We start from the raw sequence: 20,067 nt of genomic DNA, 5'->3' as shown, positions 1-20,067 counted from the left end.
CAGAAAAATCCAACTGTAAATATTTTTAAATGTATACAATGAATCTTCCTGCTGCTGATAAACAAGAATTAGTCTTAGCACTTACAGCCTTCCTGAAATGTAATTTTAGGGATGTCATAACAGTTTATGTACTATTTCCATATAGTCATTTCTACATCATATACAAAAATGATTGATACACACATATCCTATTCAAAATGAGCTAAATTACCATATCCTTCTTGTCTTCTTGAAAGTGTGCATCAACAAACAGCTTGCCAACAGGATAGGGGATAGAATTTTCCACGTAATTTACACATCTGTCCCAACGTCCTGCCAATGAATTGGTACCCAGGAGAATCTGCAAAGCAGAAAAAAGAAAAAGACCAAGAAATCTTTACTGCATGCTGTCATCCTACATACATACTTTATTCCATATCACTTAAAGGGACAACAGAACCAGATAATATTCTGAATGTAATTATTTAAAATCTCGATTTGTCCTTTAGTTATTACAACCCTTTGGTTATTTACAACCCTTTCTTGGGCAACCAAAACAGAAAATACAATGATTTTTTCAGCATAGTGGATTATAACAGAGCATATTACATATGCAATTCTCCTCTAGTCAAGTAATCGTGCATACCTGACACTCAAGTCAGTACATTAAATTATTGTTACTCATAGGGGCAGATTTACTAATGCACGAACGGACTGAAAGCTTCCGAACGCGTGTTTTCGTAATGATCAGTATTTTTGCGACTTTTCCGTCGCAACTTTTTCGTATGTCACGCGATTTTTTTTTCTCCGTTACGACTTTATCGCGACTTTTTCGTCACCGGCGCGAAAAAATCGGATTCGGTTTTCCGGCATTTACAATTGCTCAATACGAAAAAATCGCGACGGCAACAAAAAAATTGTGCAAAATACGATAAAGTCGTAATGGCGACGAAAAAAACGCGCAAAATACAAAAAAAACGCGACTGTGACAAAAAAGTCACAAAATTTTCGTTTCCAATCCGATTTTTTCCCATTCGGGATTCGGATTCGTGGATTAGTAAATGTGCCCCATAGTCTAAATGCAAATGGTTATGAAACATTTGTAGGTTTAACCATACGTTATCTGTGTAGCACCCCATATAAAATGTCTCCTTCGCTGCTAAATTTTGCAGGATAAATTGTGTTCCGTGCTCCTCTGGAACAGAGCTGAAAAGTATCGATAATGGGTAAAATATACAAAGAGTCAGCAATAATTGAGTTGGAAGGTTGATTAAGATCTATGGCATACAAAGAAGTCTGTTTCATAGGCCTAATTCATCCAACTGGGAAAAGAGGAAAGTACCATTGGCAACAATCTATATTGTTTCCATGGATTTTATTAGTATTGATGTTGGTAGATCAAATTCACCCAACAGTGTTGTTATTATTACAGCCTTTGGTCAGCCAAGACAAGGGGATGTCAAACTGATCCAAGACTTTGCATGATTTATTAAGACATATTGCAAAATACTGCATGATTTCATTAAAATGTTGCAATGGAAGTGCATCTTTAGCATTCAAGCAAGCATATTTATTAAATTAATTTTGTGATTTTGCCATTTCAAAATGTATTAACTTACTTGAAAATGAATGGAAATGTAAGATTCAGGATTTTTTTCCCCCAACTTTTCACCATGACAGGATTGTAATTTACCAACTGAGATTTTTAATCACAGGGATGTGCATCTGGGAAGTCACCAATTGTCACAATTAGCTGTGACTTGTTGCATTTTTTTTTACCACAGTCTCAGTTTTTCCCACAGTTTTTAATAAATGTCTCTACAGTTTGGGAGTGCAAAAAATACTGTATATTCGTTATCCAGAAAGTTTCATATAACAGGAGTGTCTCTATAATTATAAAATAGCACTTTGCACTTAATCTCAACTAAGGTATAAGGAATCCATATTGGAGGTGAATCAACCCTACTGGGTTTATATAGGGTCTAAATTATTTTTTAGTGGACTTTGCAGATCCAAACTACAAAAAGACTTCTTATCTGAAAAACTCCAGGTCCCGAGCATTCTGCATAACAGGTCCCATACCTGTATACACAGAACATACCTTTGGAGCAAGACAAAACCAATGTATTTCCCATTGGGTGCCTATGTGGTACTGAACAGAGTTACCTGAGAGAAGAACCTTGCTGTAACGCAATAAGCTTATATTCTCACTTGCGCAGAAAAAAATGAAACAATAAGTCCTACCCGTGCAAATTCCAGCTGTCTGTATTGAAACCGTCTACTGAGGTTTGGAATTCTTGAATACACAAGTCTCCATATTAGGTAGTTGGCAAGAGTCCTGTAAAATCAGCACACTCATCTTAATTACAGAATTTTAAGGTCAGCTGCAGTAAAGGAAAAAATTCCATGGCAATAGTATTTAAGGCTAAATAAATAATTCAAAACTATTATTGGACAATGGTAGACTAATATGCTCAGTATTTAAGCAAACAAGTCTAAAATGAATCACAACACACATAGACACATTCAGATAGCCAATGGGCATCATAGAGAAATTATGTACATCCAGCTATTTAAATAAGATATAGTTTGCAAAAATATATAACATAGAACATCACATACATTATACATAATAATAAAAACAATAAAAATGTATTTGTATCTAAGGAAATACTCTTATACTCAATTAAATGTAATTTCAAAGATACGCAGTTTCAAAGACAAATTAATTCTGCTTTAGAGATCTGTCCCAAAATATTAGCAAAACAGTGAAAATTCACAAAAAGCATTGAGGTCAATTGTTGTTTTTTCACAGCGACTTTTTCCACAATACACAACTTTTTTTTTTTACAATACATTAGTCTATGGGTGTTTTTTTTATGGCAAACAATTTTGTTCATCACTACTCTGCCTTCTTGCCCTATCTTTCAATGTCTTCCTCTCTCTAGAACAGTGGTTTCCAAACTGTGGGGCTGATCTACTGGGCTGACTCACAGCACTGACTGGGGAGGCTCAGCCTGAAGGTTACCTACAGTGAAATTTAGGGTGAAAGCCTATTTTATATCCAGCCACAGAAAGAAATCCAGCATGGTGGTCAGTAAAGATGAGATGTGTTGTTAAATAGTCCTGGAACCACGACTGAATTACTGATACAGCAGTGTTTTTATATGTCTGCAACCTGGTTATGGGTTAAGAAGGGCCTTAACCAACTGTTAGCTTGAATTAAACAAGTCCAGAACCCTCTGCTTGTAAAGCTACAGGAACATTGTGTAGCTGCTCTAGATTTTATGTCAGTTATTGCCAAAACCATTGTATTTTCCAGAGGATTAAGAATATAACAGCAGGAACCATGTGGATTTTAAGGATTCAGATTCGGTTCTGCCGAACCAAATCCTGGATTCAGTGTATCCCTACTTAAAGTGGACCTGTCACCCAGACGTATAAAGTTGTATAATAAAAGCCCATTTCAAATTAAACATGAAATCCAAAATCATTTTTTTTATTACCACATCCATACCCATTATAAAAGCATTTAAAAATCCCACCTTGTTCACATATATAGAGATCTTAATATGTGCTGCCATCTACTGTCTGGGCCAGCACTACAGTTAATAAGGTTTGCTATATTGTCTGTTTGTGTCTCAATAAAGTTTGTTGTTACAAGCAAGCAAGGCCTCAGGAAACATGGTGTCAGAAGCTGGCAGAAATTTTGGTGTTTATTAAGCCACTAAAGTTCAGTAAAAAGGATAGAAAAGGCATAATCTGACTATCTCAGCAACAGGCAGACACTGGGAGAGAAAATGGCTGCAAACACTTTCCCTACCCCAAGTCCCATGGACTGCACAGGAGATCTGGCAGTGAACTGGACTTTCTTCAGATCACAGTGGGAGGATTATGAGGTAGCTACAGAACTGGACAAAAAAGACCCCAAGGTAAGGATGGCTACCTTACGTTCTGTTATGGGGAGAGACTGTCTGCGTATCTATCAGCACCTTACACTCTCTGATGCTGACAAGCAGGATGAACAGAAAACTCTGGATGCATTACAGAGCCACTTCATGCCTGCTCGGAACATCATATATGAGAGATACATATTTAATAGCACACACCAAGGCCAGTCAGAGACCATAGACCAATATGTCACTAAACTGAGACAGCTAGCAGCAACATGTGAATTTGGAGCACTGCATGATGAGCTTATTAGAGACAGAATTGTACTGGGAGCAAAAGATGTCAGTGCCAAAAAGAGAATGCTAAGAGTGCCAGAACTAAACCTGCAGAAAGCTATAGACATGTGCAGGAGCCATGAGCTCACAGAACTGCAAATACAAACAATGCAGGACAGTAAAGCAGAGATGGAAGGTGTCTACTACACAGCAAAAACACCACCTAGAAGGGAACACAAGCCTAAAACAAAAGTGCAAGGCTACAAAGGTGAAACCATAAATTGCAAATATTGTGGAAGCAGCCATCCCAGGGGTAGAGAGTATTGCCCTGCATATGGGGAAACTTGCAGCAAGTGCAAAAAGCAAAATCACTTTGCCAGAGTTTGTTTGCAGAGGGCAAATGACAAAGTACATCTGACTACAGAGACAGAAAACAGCTACTCAGACGAATCAGTGCTTACTGTCATACATCAAATAGGATCTGTGAGAACCCAAGGGTCACAGTGGTTTGTACAACTACAGCTCGGAACAAGTAAGCAAATAGGAAGACAAATACTTTGTCAACTTGATTGTGGGGCCACATGTAATCTTATGACATTCAGGGATTATTGCAAAATCACTAAAGAAAGAAACCCAATGTTGCAGAAAAGCCATGTTAAGCTAAAGTGGTACAATGACACTTATATGATACCAAGGGGACAGTGTACTCTAAACTGCACATATAAAGGCAAAGCTTATCGCCTTCTTTTTCAGGTTGTTGAAGGTACTCACAAGCCACTTCTTTCAGCAGACACTTGCAAAAAATTGGGACTATTAACAGTAAATACAGAGCATGAGGTGCTAACAACAGCACAATTTAACACTCAAAATGTTAAAAGGCCACCCCTATCATACGAACAGATCACAAGTGACTATAAAGATCTCTTTCAAGGACTTGGATGTCTACCCAGAGAATATCATTTAGAGGTTGATACTACAGTGGCCCCAGTGCAACACCAGCCACGGAAAGTACCAGCACCTCTTAAAGCAGAACTAAAAGAGGAGATCACTCGATTAGAAAAACTAGGAGTTTTGAAAAAGGTTACAAGCCCAACACCATGGATAAGCAGCATGGTTGCAGTCAAGAAACCAGGCAAGTTACGAGTATGTATTGATCCGAAAGATTTAAACAAAGCATTAAAAAGATCACATTATCCAATGCCCACCATAGATGAAATACTGCCAAGCTTGGCAAAAGCAAAAGTCTTTTCAGTTTTGGATGCGAAAGATGGATTTTGGCAAGTTAAACTAGATAAAAGCAGCAGCTATCTCACCACATTCTGGACCCCTTTTGGCCGTTACCGGTGGCTACGCATGCCTTTTGGGATTGCCACTGCTCCAGAGGAATACCAGCGTAGACAACATGAAGCAGTAGAAGGCCTGCCAGGAGTGGAGGTTATTGCTGATGACATCTTGGTGTATGGGTGTGGAGACACCACAGAGGAAGCCACAGCAGATCATGACAAAAATCTGATTAGACTCTTAGAAAGAGCCAGAAAGCTTAACCTAAAGTTAAACAAACAGAAACTAAGACTGAGACTATCATCAGTACCATACATGGGGCATCTACTGACAGCTGAGGGTTTATGCCCAGATCCGGACAAGGTAAAAGCCATTTTGGAGATGCCAAACCCAGAGAATGTGCAAGCAGTTCAAAGAATGTTAGGATTTGTAAATTACTTATCCAAATTCCTACCACATTTGTCTGATGTATGTGAACCATTAAGAAGGCTGACAGACAAAGACAGTGTATGGGTCTGGCAATCTAGCCATGACGAATCTATGGAGCAAATAAAAAAGCTGGTAACTGCACAACCAGTCCTACGATACTATGATGTAAATGAGGAAGTGACAGTACAATGTGATGCCAGCGAAAAGGGACTAGGAGCAACTTTAATGCAACAAGGCCAGCCAGTTGCCTTTGCATCACGCACATTGTCTCCAACAGAGCAAAGACATGCACAGATTGAAAAAGAATGTCTGGCTATTGTGTTTGGCTGTCAGAAATTTGATCAATACCTGCATGGAAAAACCCTTATCAAAATTGAATCTGACCACAAGCCACTGGAAAGTATTTTTAAGAAACCTCTACTAGGAGCCCCAAAACGATTACAGCGCATGATGCTGCAGCTACAAAAGTACAATCTAAATGTGACTTATAAGAAAGGATCACAAATGTATATTGCAGACTTTCTGTCAAGAGCACCATTATCCAAAACCCAAGTAAAACCTGAAACACCCAGACTATGAAATATTCTCCATCTATGCTGACAATGCTTTTTGCAAGGAGCTTGAACAGATCAACTTTGCTGAATATTTAAGAGTATCTGACATACGTTTACAACAAATACAGCACCACACTGAACGAGATGAAGCCTTACAGTCATTAAAGACAACTGTTCTGTCTGGATGGCCTGATCAGAAAGAAAGAGTACCCATTTGCATCAGGGACTACTGGGGTTTTAGAGATGAAATCACTATACAGAATGGAATCCTGTATAAAGGACATAGAGTCATTATACCCAAGACTCTGTGCCCAGAAATGATAGCAAGAATACACTCAAGTCACCTGGGAATAGATGCATGCCTTCGCAAAGCCAAAGATGTGTTATTCTGGCCACATATGGGACCAGAGATAATTGAGGCAATAAAGGACTGTGATACCTGCAATGAATACCTCCGCAAGCAGACAAAGGAACCACTGATGACTCACAAACTGCCTACTCTACCATGGAGTAAATTAGGAATGGACCTCTTTTCCTTACCAGGCCAGGATTACTTAATAATAATTGATTACTATTCAGACTTTTGGGAGATAGATGCTATTTCTGATACCACCTCCAAAACCATAATTGAATGCTGCAAAGTACATTTTAGTCGGCATGGGATACCTGACACCGTTATCACGGACAATGGACCACAATTTGTCAGCTCAGAGCTCAGAGTTTTTCCAGAAATTGGGAATTTGAACACCTTACCTCATCCCCCTATCACAGTCAGTCCAATGGTAAAGCTGAGGCTGCTGTAAAGATAGCAAAAACCATCATAAAGAAAGCTAAGAGAGATGGCAAAGATCTCTGGAAAGCAATACTTGACTGGAGGAATACTCCCACAGAAGGTACTAACAGCAGTCCTGTACAAAGACTTATGTCACGAAGGACAAGAACTCTCCTTCCTACAGCTCAAAAGCTGCTCTTTCCAAAGGTGATAGAAGGAGTGGTTGATCAGCTAACAGAGAGGCGCCGAAAAGCAAAAGCATTTTATGACAGAGGAGCCAAAGAGCTTCCAGAACTAGACATTGGTCAAACAGTGCGTATGCAACCTTCCCCTGCTGCATTAGATGGAAGGTGGCGCAAAGGTATTTGTTTGGAGAAGGTTGCTCCACGTTCATACATAGTGGAGGCTGATGGTCACCTGTACAGAAGAAATAGGAAATTTCTCAGAAGCACCAATGAAACAAGTGATGCCAATGCCAGTGCAGAGGCCACGCCAATTACAGAGTGCTCTGATGGTATTCCAGACCAGACATCACCAACAGACCCAGAGGTGGAAGCAAATGTAGAGAATAATGATACTACATCTTCACCACGCTGTACTCGCACTCGAGTAATCAAAACACCTGCAAGATACAAAGATAAAAAAAAAAAAAAAGGGGAGATGTTCACATATATAGAGATCTTAATATGTGCTGCCATCTACTGTCTGGGCCAGCACTACAGTTAATAAGGTTTGCTATATTGTCTGTTTGTGTCTCAATAAAGTTTGTTGTTACAAGCAAGCAAGGCCTCAGGAAACACAGCTGTCAATCATATATTGCCTGCCTTAGGCATAGAGGTGGGGCAGAGAGTTACTTTCACTTTCAATTCAGAACTTTTTAGATGTTGCTGTTCCCCTCACATTCCCCCTCCCTCCTCACCATGTAACTGTGTAACCAGTGCATGGACATGGGCATTAGGTCCCCCCATACTGGCACAGAAACAAGATTTTGGCAGGATGCAGTGCCTGCTTTGATAACAGTGTCCACAAAATGGCCCCTGCCTGCTTGCTGCAATTGTGAATTCCAAGGTTGAAGAAACTAAGATTAAAATAATTTATATGGTGTAAGTAAAGTTTATTTTGCTTGAAAACCACAATAGAAAACAATTTGGAATTATTTCTTAAGGTGACAGGTCCGCTTTAACTACAATTAACAATGTTTGTAGAGTTTTACCTGCTGAGGAATGTTGGGTGTATTAGTTCAACACCTGAAGGCTCCCTGGTTGGAAACATCTGTTTTATAGCATCAAATGAATGACTTTGCTACATACAGTAATATAGTATATACCATGTGTCATGTTATTAAATAAAAAGCTCCAAGATACAACATTCTGCAGAGGGGAACATGATGAACAACTGCAGAACAAGTCTGAATTCATTTGACATGCATTTGAAAATATGCAAAAGGAGCACTTGGTGTTTTTAAGTTTATCAGATTATGGATTTTAGAATACAGAAGGGAACAGCATATGACAGGATGGCTATAGCTAGCTTATGGCAAATGTCACCACCGAGTAAGAACAGTGAACTTAGCACAGCAGATTATGCTGCAAGATATCCTTTGGTGACAGGCATGGGATTTGTGCTCACAGAGATTTGTATGTTATAAAGCTCTTTACTGGCACAGTATTAAACTAGAAGTTCCTGTATAATAAAAATAGAAAGTGTTGCATTTTTTGTGCCTCTTTTTTTAATAATGTTTGGTGATGGTGTTTCATACTGTATTTGGGGGTTCCATTTTAATTAGCAGTTTCATTTGTACAGTGGCACCATATTATCACCCAGGATGAGCTGTGACAGGAGTAAAGCATAATTGCAGCATACATAATGAAATCATATCTATGGGTGTATCCACTACTGAAGGAAACGTCCCTGTAACTGCTGGGCTCCCTGGAGGTATAGAGGGCCCAGTGAGACACAGATTGTTAAAGGAGAAGGAAAGGTAAAAACTAAGTAAGCTTTATCAGAAAGGTCTATGTAAATACAGCCATAAGCACTCACAGAAACGCTGCACTGAGTCCTCTATCAAAAGAAACACAGGATTTCTTGTCTCCTTTTTTCCTGTATGGAAAGAGTATTGTAGAGTCTGCGCAGCTCTCTCCTCTCTCCCCTGTCCTGCTTCCCCTTCCTCAAGAATGCTATGAACTCCCTCCACCCCTTAGGAATGTGTGATCTGAACCAATCAGCAGGAAGCTTCCTCACGTACACTGTTCTTGGTCTTGGTGCAATTGTAGTGTCTGGTACAGACACTACAACAGTTGTGGATCAAAAGGTACTTATCCATCAATTTCTAGCCTCATGTACCTCAACTGTGTTATCAACTCTAACATGGCTAGAAGCTTACCCACTAACCCTGGGAATCTACTCCCAAATGTTGCACCCACATCCTTCTCTAGGGGTCATTACACATTACACACAGATAAGTCCACAAGTTGGCATTGGTTAATTTTTTTTCATCATTGCAGAGTCATCATTCAACAACAGACATGCACCTCCAGCAGCTCCTTCACCCCCAATATATTGGATTCAAAAGAGTGAAACAGTCAAGATGGCAGCTATCATTTCTGCACGGTTTTACCAATGACTCACCAGCCAGCTCAAGGGGGCTCACCATTGTTTCCAAAATAGCAGTAGACATGCAGTTTGATCTCATGGTGTTTTGCCCACTGGCTTTCCCATCATTATGTACAAGGCACGCCAGTGTCTAAGAGAAGCAGATACTAAGGAGCTTGGTAGAGTTCCCCGTGTAACTGTCCCCCCACAAGATTTGAGTAAAACCACGTTGATTAAAACTTGAAGAGAATTTTCAAGATTTACTGGAAAAGCTATTTTTAGAAAAACCTAATAATATGATAATACTTAGAAGTCCTTAGTACCCTTAAATTATTCAATTATCCTTGCCTCGATACAATTCATTTGTAAGCAAATTATATACTTGAGACTTAAAAGGGCTCTTTGCAAGTTAAATTCATTTCCTATCCTTTAAAGACATCGTTTTCTTGTTATTATATTTCCCAGAATAGCCCTAGTTTATGCATTACTTCCTAACGTTAATCATGGCATTGACTCATTATTGTTTATTTGACATGAAAATCTCATCCTGACTGACAGTAAAGACTGGACAGAGAGACTTCTGACCAGAAGTCTCCAAGTTTCCAAGAAATATAACCATATTTTCTAAATCCCTGATTTATATATCAGGTAGGGCTGCAAAGGTGTAATTTGCCCAGTGTTTATAAATGAGCCCCACTTTTCAGTTAGAAGTTTTATTACATATACTGCGCACTGGTGCAAACTATAGAATTCAAGGCAGATCGGTTGATAAATATTTTTTGGGGTTTACACAAAGGAAAAATGGTTTGCACAAAACAAATCATTCTTCACATTGCAAACATTTTTTCCTTAACTTTTATTTCATTTCTCCCTTAGGATTTAAATAACCCCAATAAGATTATATTGCTACCAATAAGGATTTATTCAATTTAGTTACCATCAAGTACAAGGTAATGACTTTTTTTATTGATATATTAATACTAACAAACAATCAAAATCCACCATTGCCCAACAGGTAATACCTTTGCTAGTATTTGGGAGGGGTGTTTTTTTTGTCATTTGACTATGGTGGGATTTCCACATAAAACCTGTGTAATAAAGAGCTGCCTTCAAATAACATTCTGCCAAAGTGAATTCATTTAGGTTGCTATCTATACTGAAGTTATTTTGCTGTAGCCATACATAGTAAAATTCACTAATTTGGAAAGGACCCAAATGTGCTAATGTTTCCCATGTGCTCAGCCAAAGCAGTTTCCTTCAGACATGCAGCCGCGGGGACAAAACTCCGGATCATAATATGTATCCTAAATTCATTTAGACACAAATTGCCACATTTTTTATACACAATGGGGTTGATTTACTAAAGGGTGATAAAGCAAGTGCTATTTATAGCATGCGTTAAAAATGTTATCGCTTCTTATTTTTTGCAACTTAATGCTCGATTCACTAAAAGGACACGCGTCGTAATTAAGACGCGATGTTCTTTGCGTTATTTAACTCGTGATAAGCGTTTTTCTTGTGTTAATTCCCGCTGCGTGCGATATATTTCGCCGTTTTCTATATTAGCACATGATTTTACACATGTAACCATTACTTTCAGAAAACTACTTTTGTGAAAATGACAATTTCCCTGAAAACTGGAGGCTGCATCACTCTAGGGCCAACATATACTTGAATAAATCACACTGCAAAGTCCATATTGTGTTGCCAAAAGCTCACCAACCACAATTTTCTTTAAGTACCGCCTACCCCAAGTAGGTGTTAATCTTTGCACAGACTAATGCGATATTTAGCGCGTTTAACGCTTCATATGTGCTTGTGAATCATGCGTTAGTACTATTTCTAGGCAGAAATTAACGCAATGCGAGGTAAATAACACATTGCGTTTTTTTGTGCATGCGATACAGTATGTGTCTTAACGCATGCAAAATCCTGTGTGTACCTGTTTAGTTATATACACTGCAACCTGCGCATGAGCAGCAAAAATAGACACAAATTAGTGTTCATTTTGGTAAATCTGGATTTATGTTGGTATGGCATTGCTTCTGACATGCAACAGTAATAACACCACTAGCTGATTCACTTGACACATCTATTGCAAGTCAATTGCGGCAAATAATGCAACAATTAAAGGGACTCATGTAATTAACAGCAGATTCAGGCTGGCGAACATCGCAGGCTCCCTTGCATCAATGCATGCACTTGAACATAATTCAAAACAGAAGCCTGAAGGGGCACTCACTGCAAATTGCAATGGCGCATCTATGGGTGCTTGTATGTTAGTGAATAGCGTCAAAATTGTGCTTCCAAACTAATGCTTTGCATTCATAAATGATCATTAGTATGTACTTACTTTTTATTTAACTGAAATTGTAACACAGATATTCATTATGGCTGTTTTCCAAGCCATTTAGTTATACTATGTCACAGCTGGTCACTGCCCTGGTGCAGTTACCAATAGCAACCAAACAATCTTGCTTTCATTTTAAGGCTGATGGAAACTAACTTGTCATTGGTTGTTATGAGCACCAGCACTGGCTGCATAGGCAGTGATGCATATGGGGAGGAGGCTGGTGACAGGGCCAGGAAGTGCAGAAGGAAAGGTAATGAAGAAGAAGCAGGGGCTGGGCATCATTTTGAGAAACTGGAGCAGTGCTACATCCACCTGCCTGTGGATCAGGGTAGGTCATTAAGTAGTGGGGTTGTGTATGGGTGTTTGGCCATCTTTTGTCACAGCTGGTGGTGGAATGCTTGCCTTGGGGTGCCTATGGTCAGTGATTGTTACAGCTAGACAACTGGGAGTGGTGACATGTTGATGTCTGCTTTCACTTGCCCATCCATTCCCTAGGGGTCGGGCAGTTGGCATGTTAAGTAGACTAGTATGGCTGATAGTGGTTATTATTGGCAAGCATTCCATGAGAGTAATTCTTCTGTACGTTTTAAGTTGAAAAGACTTTTGCATTGTAAGTTTATATGTAGTTATCATTGTATCTGTATTTTAAACTGTTATTAAAAGCTGTGGCCTTCTCAGTCCTAAAACTGAATGTCTTTATTGTGTCTTGGAGGAAGGGGGGGAGGAGAGGATAAAAGGATGGGGGGTACGAGGTGAGTAGGGGTAAAGATACCCTTTTCCTGCCGGGCTTGACGCTACCCTTGTCACAGAGCTAGGCCCATTCTTTCTTTAGGGGGTCAGTTGTATTATTCGGTTGTTGTGTTGGCAAGATGATACCAGACAAATAAAAGTTAAGATGTTTTATGGCATTCTGATTTATACCTCCTATGTCATATAATAAAGAATGGGCACAAAGCAAATAGTTAATTAAACTCAGCTTTTTTTTTTCCTTGGAACTTAGACAGTTAAAATAGTGATGTCTTTCTCATCATAAATAGACAAATCCTCAATATTTGTATCCCCCCATTTCATTTATAAAGCAGGCTGCATCACTGTATATGCTATCAAAGTGCCTGAACTGGATAGGAACATGAAAAGGCTCACATTTATCAACAGAAATCCTTTAGCTCTGAGATGATTTGGCAAACACAGTACTTAACTGAGAAAATATGTTTACAGAATCAGCATGTGCGCCATAAAAAAAAAGAAGCAGAGCATGAACCAGCTGTGATTGTAATATGTTATTGTATCTCATCTTATGGGTGATTGGAGCAGCATGCATTTTTATAGAAAATAATTCAACCCTTCACAGGAATAGCTCTAATCCTAAATGAAATACCCAGAGTTGCTAGGAAATGCATAGAGCTGATATCTGTTGAGATTCTCCATTGCCGTATCTCTTCAGAAACTGCTATGTGCCATTAATTAACCCAGCCACCAAAATAGAATATTCCACCTATTTTATTTATAAATATTCTTCAGCCTTAAATAATTGATTTAAATTCTTTAGTGAATATTTATGTCTGTATTTATGTGTGTTAGCATGTATGTGTTTGTGTGTGTATGTGATTCGTGTAAAATTTGCTTCACCTGTCTTTTGCACTTGGAACCTTGCCCATAATTGTAAATAAACCCTAGTACTGATGAGTGAAATTTTTCAGCAGGCATGAACTGAATTTCCGCATTTCGCCATTGGCAGATTGTTTCACGAAATGGGCGCAAAAAATTGCCATTGGAAAAATTTGCAGTGGGTCAAAAAAAACAGGTCATAGAATTGCCAAATTGACTTCTAATATTCTCGTTTTTTTCAACAGGGGGAAGTATATTTCTTATAATACACAAGTTTTAATGAGTAATGTGACAGAAATTATATCACTAAGCTCCAATTGCAACTGATGACAATGATGGCTTGAAGGCTTGAAGTCTTGATTGCATAAAACCCAGTGTAAAGCCAAACAGAGCCTTCTATAGGCTGCCAGTCCTCATAGGGGCTAACAAATAGCCAATTATAGCTCTTATTTGCACTCCCAGGAACTTTTTCCATGCTTGTGTTGCTCCCCAACACTTTTTGCATTTGAATGTGGCTCACAGGTATAAAAGATTGGGGATCACTCATATAGTGAATAAAGTACCCCCTACTGTAATATATAGGGATATTAAAGGCACCGAAGAGTCCTGTGACCATATAAAAACACTAGGCTGAGGGCCGAGTGAACTCTGAGGAACTTCTCATATTTTACAACAGAGGATACTTTATTTATTATAATATACAAGTTTATAAGCACCATTTATAAGGATATAATTAACAGTTTGGTCCCATAGGGAAATGACCAAACTATATATTATATAAAGATAAAGCAGCCCATTTTGCATCTTATTCTCTAAAGGAGATGATCAAAACTTAATTACAGATTCAAAAAATACAACCAATGAAACAAGTTCTGTATATAACAGTCATCATGCTTTTATCTTACATATGGAGATAACTGCATAATATTTCCTTCTGACTGTAATCAGACATCCAGGGGGAAGCTCTACGTGTTATATGTCCTATCACAGTGCATGTGGGAGTGTAGAATGGCTTATATATGGTATAGCAGTGAACTGCAGACTTCAAAATGGCTGTATTATTATTTATATCTAGAGTTCCAGCCACTTGAGCACCTCCGGTGCAATGTAGATACAAAGCATTTTTCCCAGGATCCAAGTACTATGGTTTGCTTGTGCCTTATACAGTCTTGGCCAGCGCCGGATTTGTGTTCCATGCGCCCCTAGGCCGCCCCCCCTACTTCCCTGAGTGCGCAAACAGTTCAACTCCCATACGGAGCAGTGGGGAAAGGTCCCCGTTGCTCCGTATGGGGGCAAAATTAAAAAATTCTGTTGCGGCGGGGCGGCATGCCGCCCCTAAATTTCTGCCGCCCTAGGCCCGGGCCTTTGTGGCCTCTCCACAAATCCGGGCCTGGTCTTGGCACTTTGAACATCCCGTCCTTAATAATGTGTTTTGGAACTACATGTCTAAAGATTTCTTGACTAACCAGACACTATTTACTACATCACTGACACTTCTGTTGTAGATTTAATTCTGAGAGAAAGAGAACTTACTTGTCTTTGCCTGTGACTAACAATGACTCCTAAGCATCATGGTTGGAATTCAAGTGCCAGGGGATGAACACTTGGGAAATGGCTTGTGACAAGTTTAAAAAGTCTCCAGTTTATAATAAACTGAACCCAAATTGTCAATAACAAAAAGACACAGAGGGGAATGAACAAAAGTAAATAAATCTTACCTTCTTACCTTTTTATAAGAGGCATATTAGAAATACACATTTTTTTAAGACTATATTACATAGGACATGTTTTTTCCTAGTGTAGGAATGAAGTCTAAAAATTAATATGGCCATTACTGTTGTTTTTTTATACTGAACTGTATTGGTGATGAGCGAATCTGCCCCGTTGCGATTTGCTGGAAAATTAGTGAAATGGCGAAAAATTTGTGAAACGCAACTTTTTTGACACAATGGCCTTTTTTGACACAATGGCCTTTTTTGGCACAACTGCACCTTTTTCGCAGTGAAATTTTGCAGAAAATTTGCAAAACAATTCGTCAATGACAAAATGCGGAATTTTGCTCCGAATCCATGCCTGCCGAAAAAATTAGCTCACCACTTAACTGAGCCACCAGAGAGGTTCAGCAGCCTTACAACAATAATAATCCAAGCCTTTAGAGTTCTCCACAGGAGCTCACCATCATGGATCTTGTTAGTACATCTTTTGAGCATCAGTGACACTGCACATGCTCAGTGTCCTCAGTGAGAAGCTAAGACTGGTTTCTGAGTTGTCATGTGATGGGAATTAGAATGAAATTACTAAATGAATAAGCTTTGTATCACAACATATATATATATATATACAGTATATGTTGAGTCAGTCTTTAAACTAAGGCAACTGACAGGAGCACAGAGCATATACTAAGATTCAGCAGAAAAAAGGATAAAGATCTCCTAAGAACATCTTCAGAGAAACGGCCCTTTACAGGTAAAAATAGGCAGTGGTTTGTTAACATGATATGCTCTCTAGTGATGTGCAACATTTTTTGTAGAATCCAATTGCCACAAAAAAATTTGAAAGTCGACACAAAAAAAGGCCCACTGTCTCTTGTGAATTTTCACTATTTCGCAAAGTAAAATAGGACAGATTTTCTAAACACTAATCTCTATAGCCTCTACTGCTGTAATCAATCCTGGTATAAAATAGCCACTCTATATGAAAGGCCTTCTGTCATATAAATTATATAAGGGTATTAGAAAAGTTAATTCAAGGTTTTCATTGTGTTACAGTTACTAAATGCAAACAAGTATATTTTATACAGATATTGGGATTCATCTGCTACTTCTTTTATAATATAATGTAATATAATATATCTAGATATATATAAATATATAAACTTGAACTCAGTTCACTGCTCCAATTGGGGGAAAACACTTTAAAACTGTAAGAAAGACTTCTAATGGATTTGCTGACCTGCTCCAATGGGTGCAGGTTAATAATATCAAATGCATTAAATATTTAATTTAATTAGTATTAATTATTAATTTAAAAAGAAGTGGGGAGATTCCATATTGATATACATAAGTTTTGCGAGTAAACAATGTAATTATATTTGGTATTTATATGAACTCGACAAATAGGTAATGTATATAGGGCAAAGACTGATGTATATAGGACAAGCAATATGATCCCAATTCTTCACTTTACTTTAGTTCACTATACTTTATTGTAAATCACAGTATATATATATATTATCTGGAAAAAAACACATATAATAAATGTATAAACATCAACCAATATTTTGACAAATATGGCAAATAGAAAAGGGCCTCAGAGGCTTTGAGACAGTGGTCACTGTTAAGAAGCATTTCTGAGGAACCACTGTAAATAGATAATACTCAAAGTGCTGATTTTATATGACGGCCACAGCTGATATAGACCTCATCAGTTAGTTGTGAATAAAAGTGCATGTTCTAAAGCCCATGCATTGTTATGACATATGCATATAATGCTCAGCTGGTGACCTGCTCCAATGCTGACAATGATTATAAAGAAGACATTATTAAATCCAATTAACTTAAAGTAACTCTATTTATTTGGACTTAATATTATGAATGACAAACTTACAAAGCATGCATTTATTTAATCTTCCACTGTATTTGTGAAACTCAAATATGAATGCAAAAAGAATACAATTCCACCATAGTTTACCTAGTTTAACCAACTCACAACGTTTCAACTTCACTTTTAGAATTTTTGTGGGGTGACTTCAAACTGACTTGGCCGTGTCTTATCATAGAATTTTATGCTTGTTATTAATATTTCATTGCTGAGCTGCAGCTTTACCTTGTAACCAATGTCCCCATATCTTACAAATTTTACAAATGGAGTAGCTTATCTTACTTATCTTACAAATGGAGTAAACCATTTAGCATCCAAAACAGGCTGGATAACATTGTGGCTTTCATACACTGTAAAATTAACAATAAAACGGATACTCATTAATAAATTATATAAACATACCTTTTCTCCTCTGATTCAATAATGTTAAATAGGTCTTTAAAATGTTGTGGCACCCGGACGATAACATTTTCAGATAGATCAATATTTTTAAGTTCAGGGTAAATGTTGAAATCAATAATGTTTTTCAAGTAGGATAACCAGTCAAACTGTAGGAGGGAAAGCAATATAAAACAATGGCAAAAAAAACGAAATAATAAAAAAAAAAAAATCTGCAAATCTGCAGGTACAGGTATGGGATCCATTAGCCAGAAAGCTCAGAATTATGGGAAAGTCATCTTCCATAGACCATAAACAGTACCTCCCAACTAAGATATAATTAATTCTTATTGGTGGCAAAACAATCCTATTAGGTTTATTTAATCATCATTTGGTGACTTTTCCAAACAAGCAGAATTTACAGGGCAGTATTTATTAACATTGGAGACAAATATCACCAGGAGCAGTAACCCATAGCAACCAATAAGATGTTTGCTTTTAAACAGTTGAGAGTATATGATTGGTAGCTATGATTTACTGCACCTGGGCAAACATACACCCATATTTAATAAAAGACACTAAGTTTGCCCAGGAGCAGTAAACCATAGCAATCAATAAGATGTTTGCTTTTAAAAAGGTGACCTGTTGATTGCTTACTATTGGTTACTGCTCCTGGGAAAACTTAGTGCCTTTTATTACATAACCCCCTTAGTGTCTTTTATTACATGATCTTCTAAAAGCCTTTTAGAAGGAATACAAAGCTAAAAATTAAACATTATTCAAGATAAAATGCTAACTACTACATTTAAGGGGAATTGTTCAAAGTTTGCTACTAGACTAGTCTCATAGAAACCAATAGGCACTGTTTTGGGGCGCCCAGATGGTAAGGGTTGTTACTTAGATTAAGCTGCTTTACATGCTGTCTCAAAGTTCATTTCTGTGAATTATAATTCTCCTTTATTACAGGAGCTTCACTTTTTACTACTATGCAATGCATTATATACATTATAATTCAAAGTGTGCTTAGATCCCATTTGGTACCTGCGGTATCATAGCACTGAGTTCTGAAATGTTCATTTTGTTATACATCATTTCACTGGTCCGGTTCTCTTGAGGAACGGTTATCTATGATGAGAGAAGCAGAGAAATATTTACATTTGTATACAAAAAGAAGAATCTATGGTAAGATTCATATCTGGTTTCCTTTTGCCCCCATAACATATAGATCATGGAAGACTAAGTAGCATATTTATTAAAAGGTGAGCACAAAGTCACTACAAGTAAATTCCACCACTCTGTATTCATTTGTGTAAGATTTTTGGGCACATATTTATCCATGGATGAAAATTAGCATAACATGTATATATATATATATTTATTTATTTATTTTTTTTTCAAAATCCCATACAGATACATTTAGAACTGTGAAACGTTACTCAGGTTAGCACTATTTCATCTTTTGATAAATATGGCCCATTGGGTCTTTTAAGGGTTCATTTACTATGTACAAGACAGAGTGCAAAGTATAAAAAAAGGATCCAATTCTCTATCATTTTTGCACTTTGCCCCTTGCCTTGCGCATAGATGAATTGGTGCAGATCTCTGTATTCCAGTGTGTCCCAAGAATACAGCCCAGCCTGCTTGCAGGCAGCACTGTATTCATGAAGGGCAGATGCAGCACGTAGGCTTCTTAGCCACCCCATTACTTGGAAATTATTCAGACCTTTTATTTCTTATCTCTTGAATTATGTAACTGTTATATTTAAACATTTTATGCTCAGTGTATAAATAATTTTTTATAATAAAATATTTGTGGCTTTAAGCGACTAAAGTCATAAACTGTAGCATGCCCTTAACCAAGAGCAGAGCCGTTCTGCCACATAAATTATACAGCACAAATAGAGACCTAACAACCATAACAGTCATACTTTAATGCTGCGCTGATAACACTTGGGGATCGTGCATAGACAAATGCATAATTTCCTACATTTACTAATGTTTTTGTAGGGCTGTAAATGAAACATGGGTTTCTCCCTCAGCTCAGAAACACTGCGTAATTAAAAAGACTCTATTGGAATGGGAAACATGACGTAGACGCGTATTTACAGTATGATAAGATAAGATTTAATTCCTGTCTCAGGAAAGAAACCAGTAGCCAATAACTCCCCCATTGAGTGTCATTATGTAATAATGTGGCATACAAGAATTAGCTCAGCTAAACAAAATACAGTAATGCTCTGTGTCAGGGATGTGGCTTTTATTCCCTGATGCAGAGAAGTTTGGAGAAAGCTTTTAATGTGCAACACAGTGTTGACTGACTGCAGTCTCTTGTGTAACAAGCTCGAATTTGTAACT

General features: G+C 37.8%; 1 protein-coding gene across 1 annotated transcript in view; it reads right to left on the bottom strand.

Annotated features, from left to right (window-relative positions):
* Positions 1-20,067, bottom strand: part of phex (phosphate regulating endopeptidase homolog X-linked) — a 119,954-nt gene that overhangs the window by 61,301 nt on the left and 38,586 nt on the right. The window contains exons 8-11 of the mRNA XM_004911661.4: positions 18,754-18,837; positions 17,737-17,882; positions 2,224-2,317; positions 212-340 (exon numbers count right to left, since the gene is read on the bottom strand). Of these exons, the coding sequence (XP_004911718.1) occupies positions 212-340; positions 2,224-2,317; positions 17,737-17,882; positions 18,754-18,837 (453 nt within the window). The remainder of the gene's footprint in view (positions 1-211; positions 341-2,223; positions 2,318-17,736; positions 17,883-18,753; positions 18,838-20,067) is intronic.

This window comes from Xenopus tropicalis, chromosome 2, assembly GCF_000004195.4.
Source record: "Xenopus tropicalis strain Nigerian chromosome 2, UCB_Xtro_10.0, whole genome shotgun sequence".
In the NCBI taxonomy this organism is placed as follows: Eukaryota; Metazoa; Chordata; class Amphibia; order Anura; family Pipidae; genus Xenopus; species Xenopus tropicalis.
The sequence above is the reverse complement of the archived record's forward strand: the minus strand, read 5'-3'. Positions and strand labels throughout refer to the sequence as shown.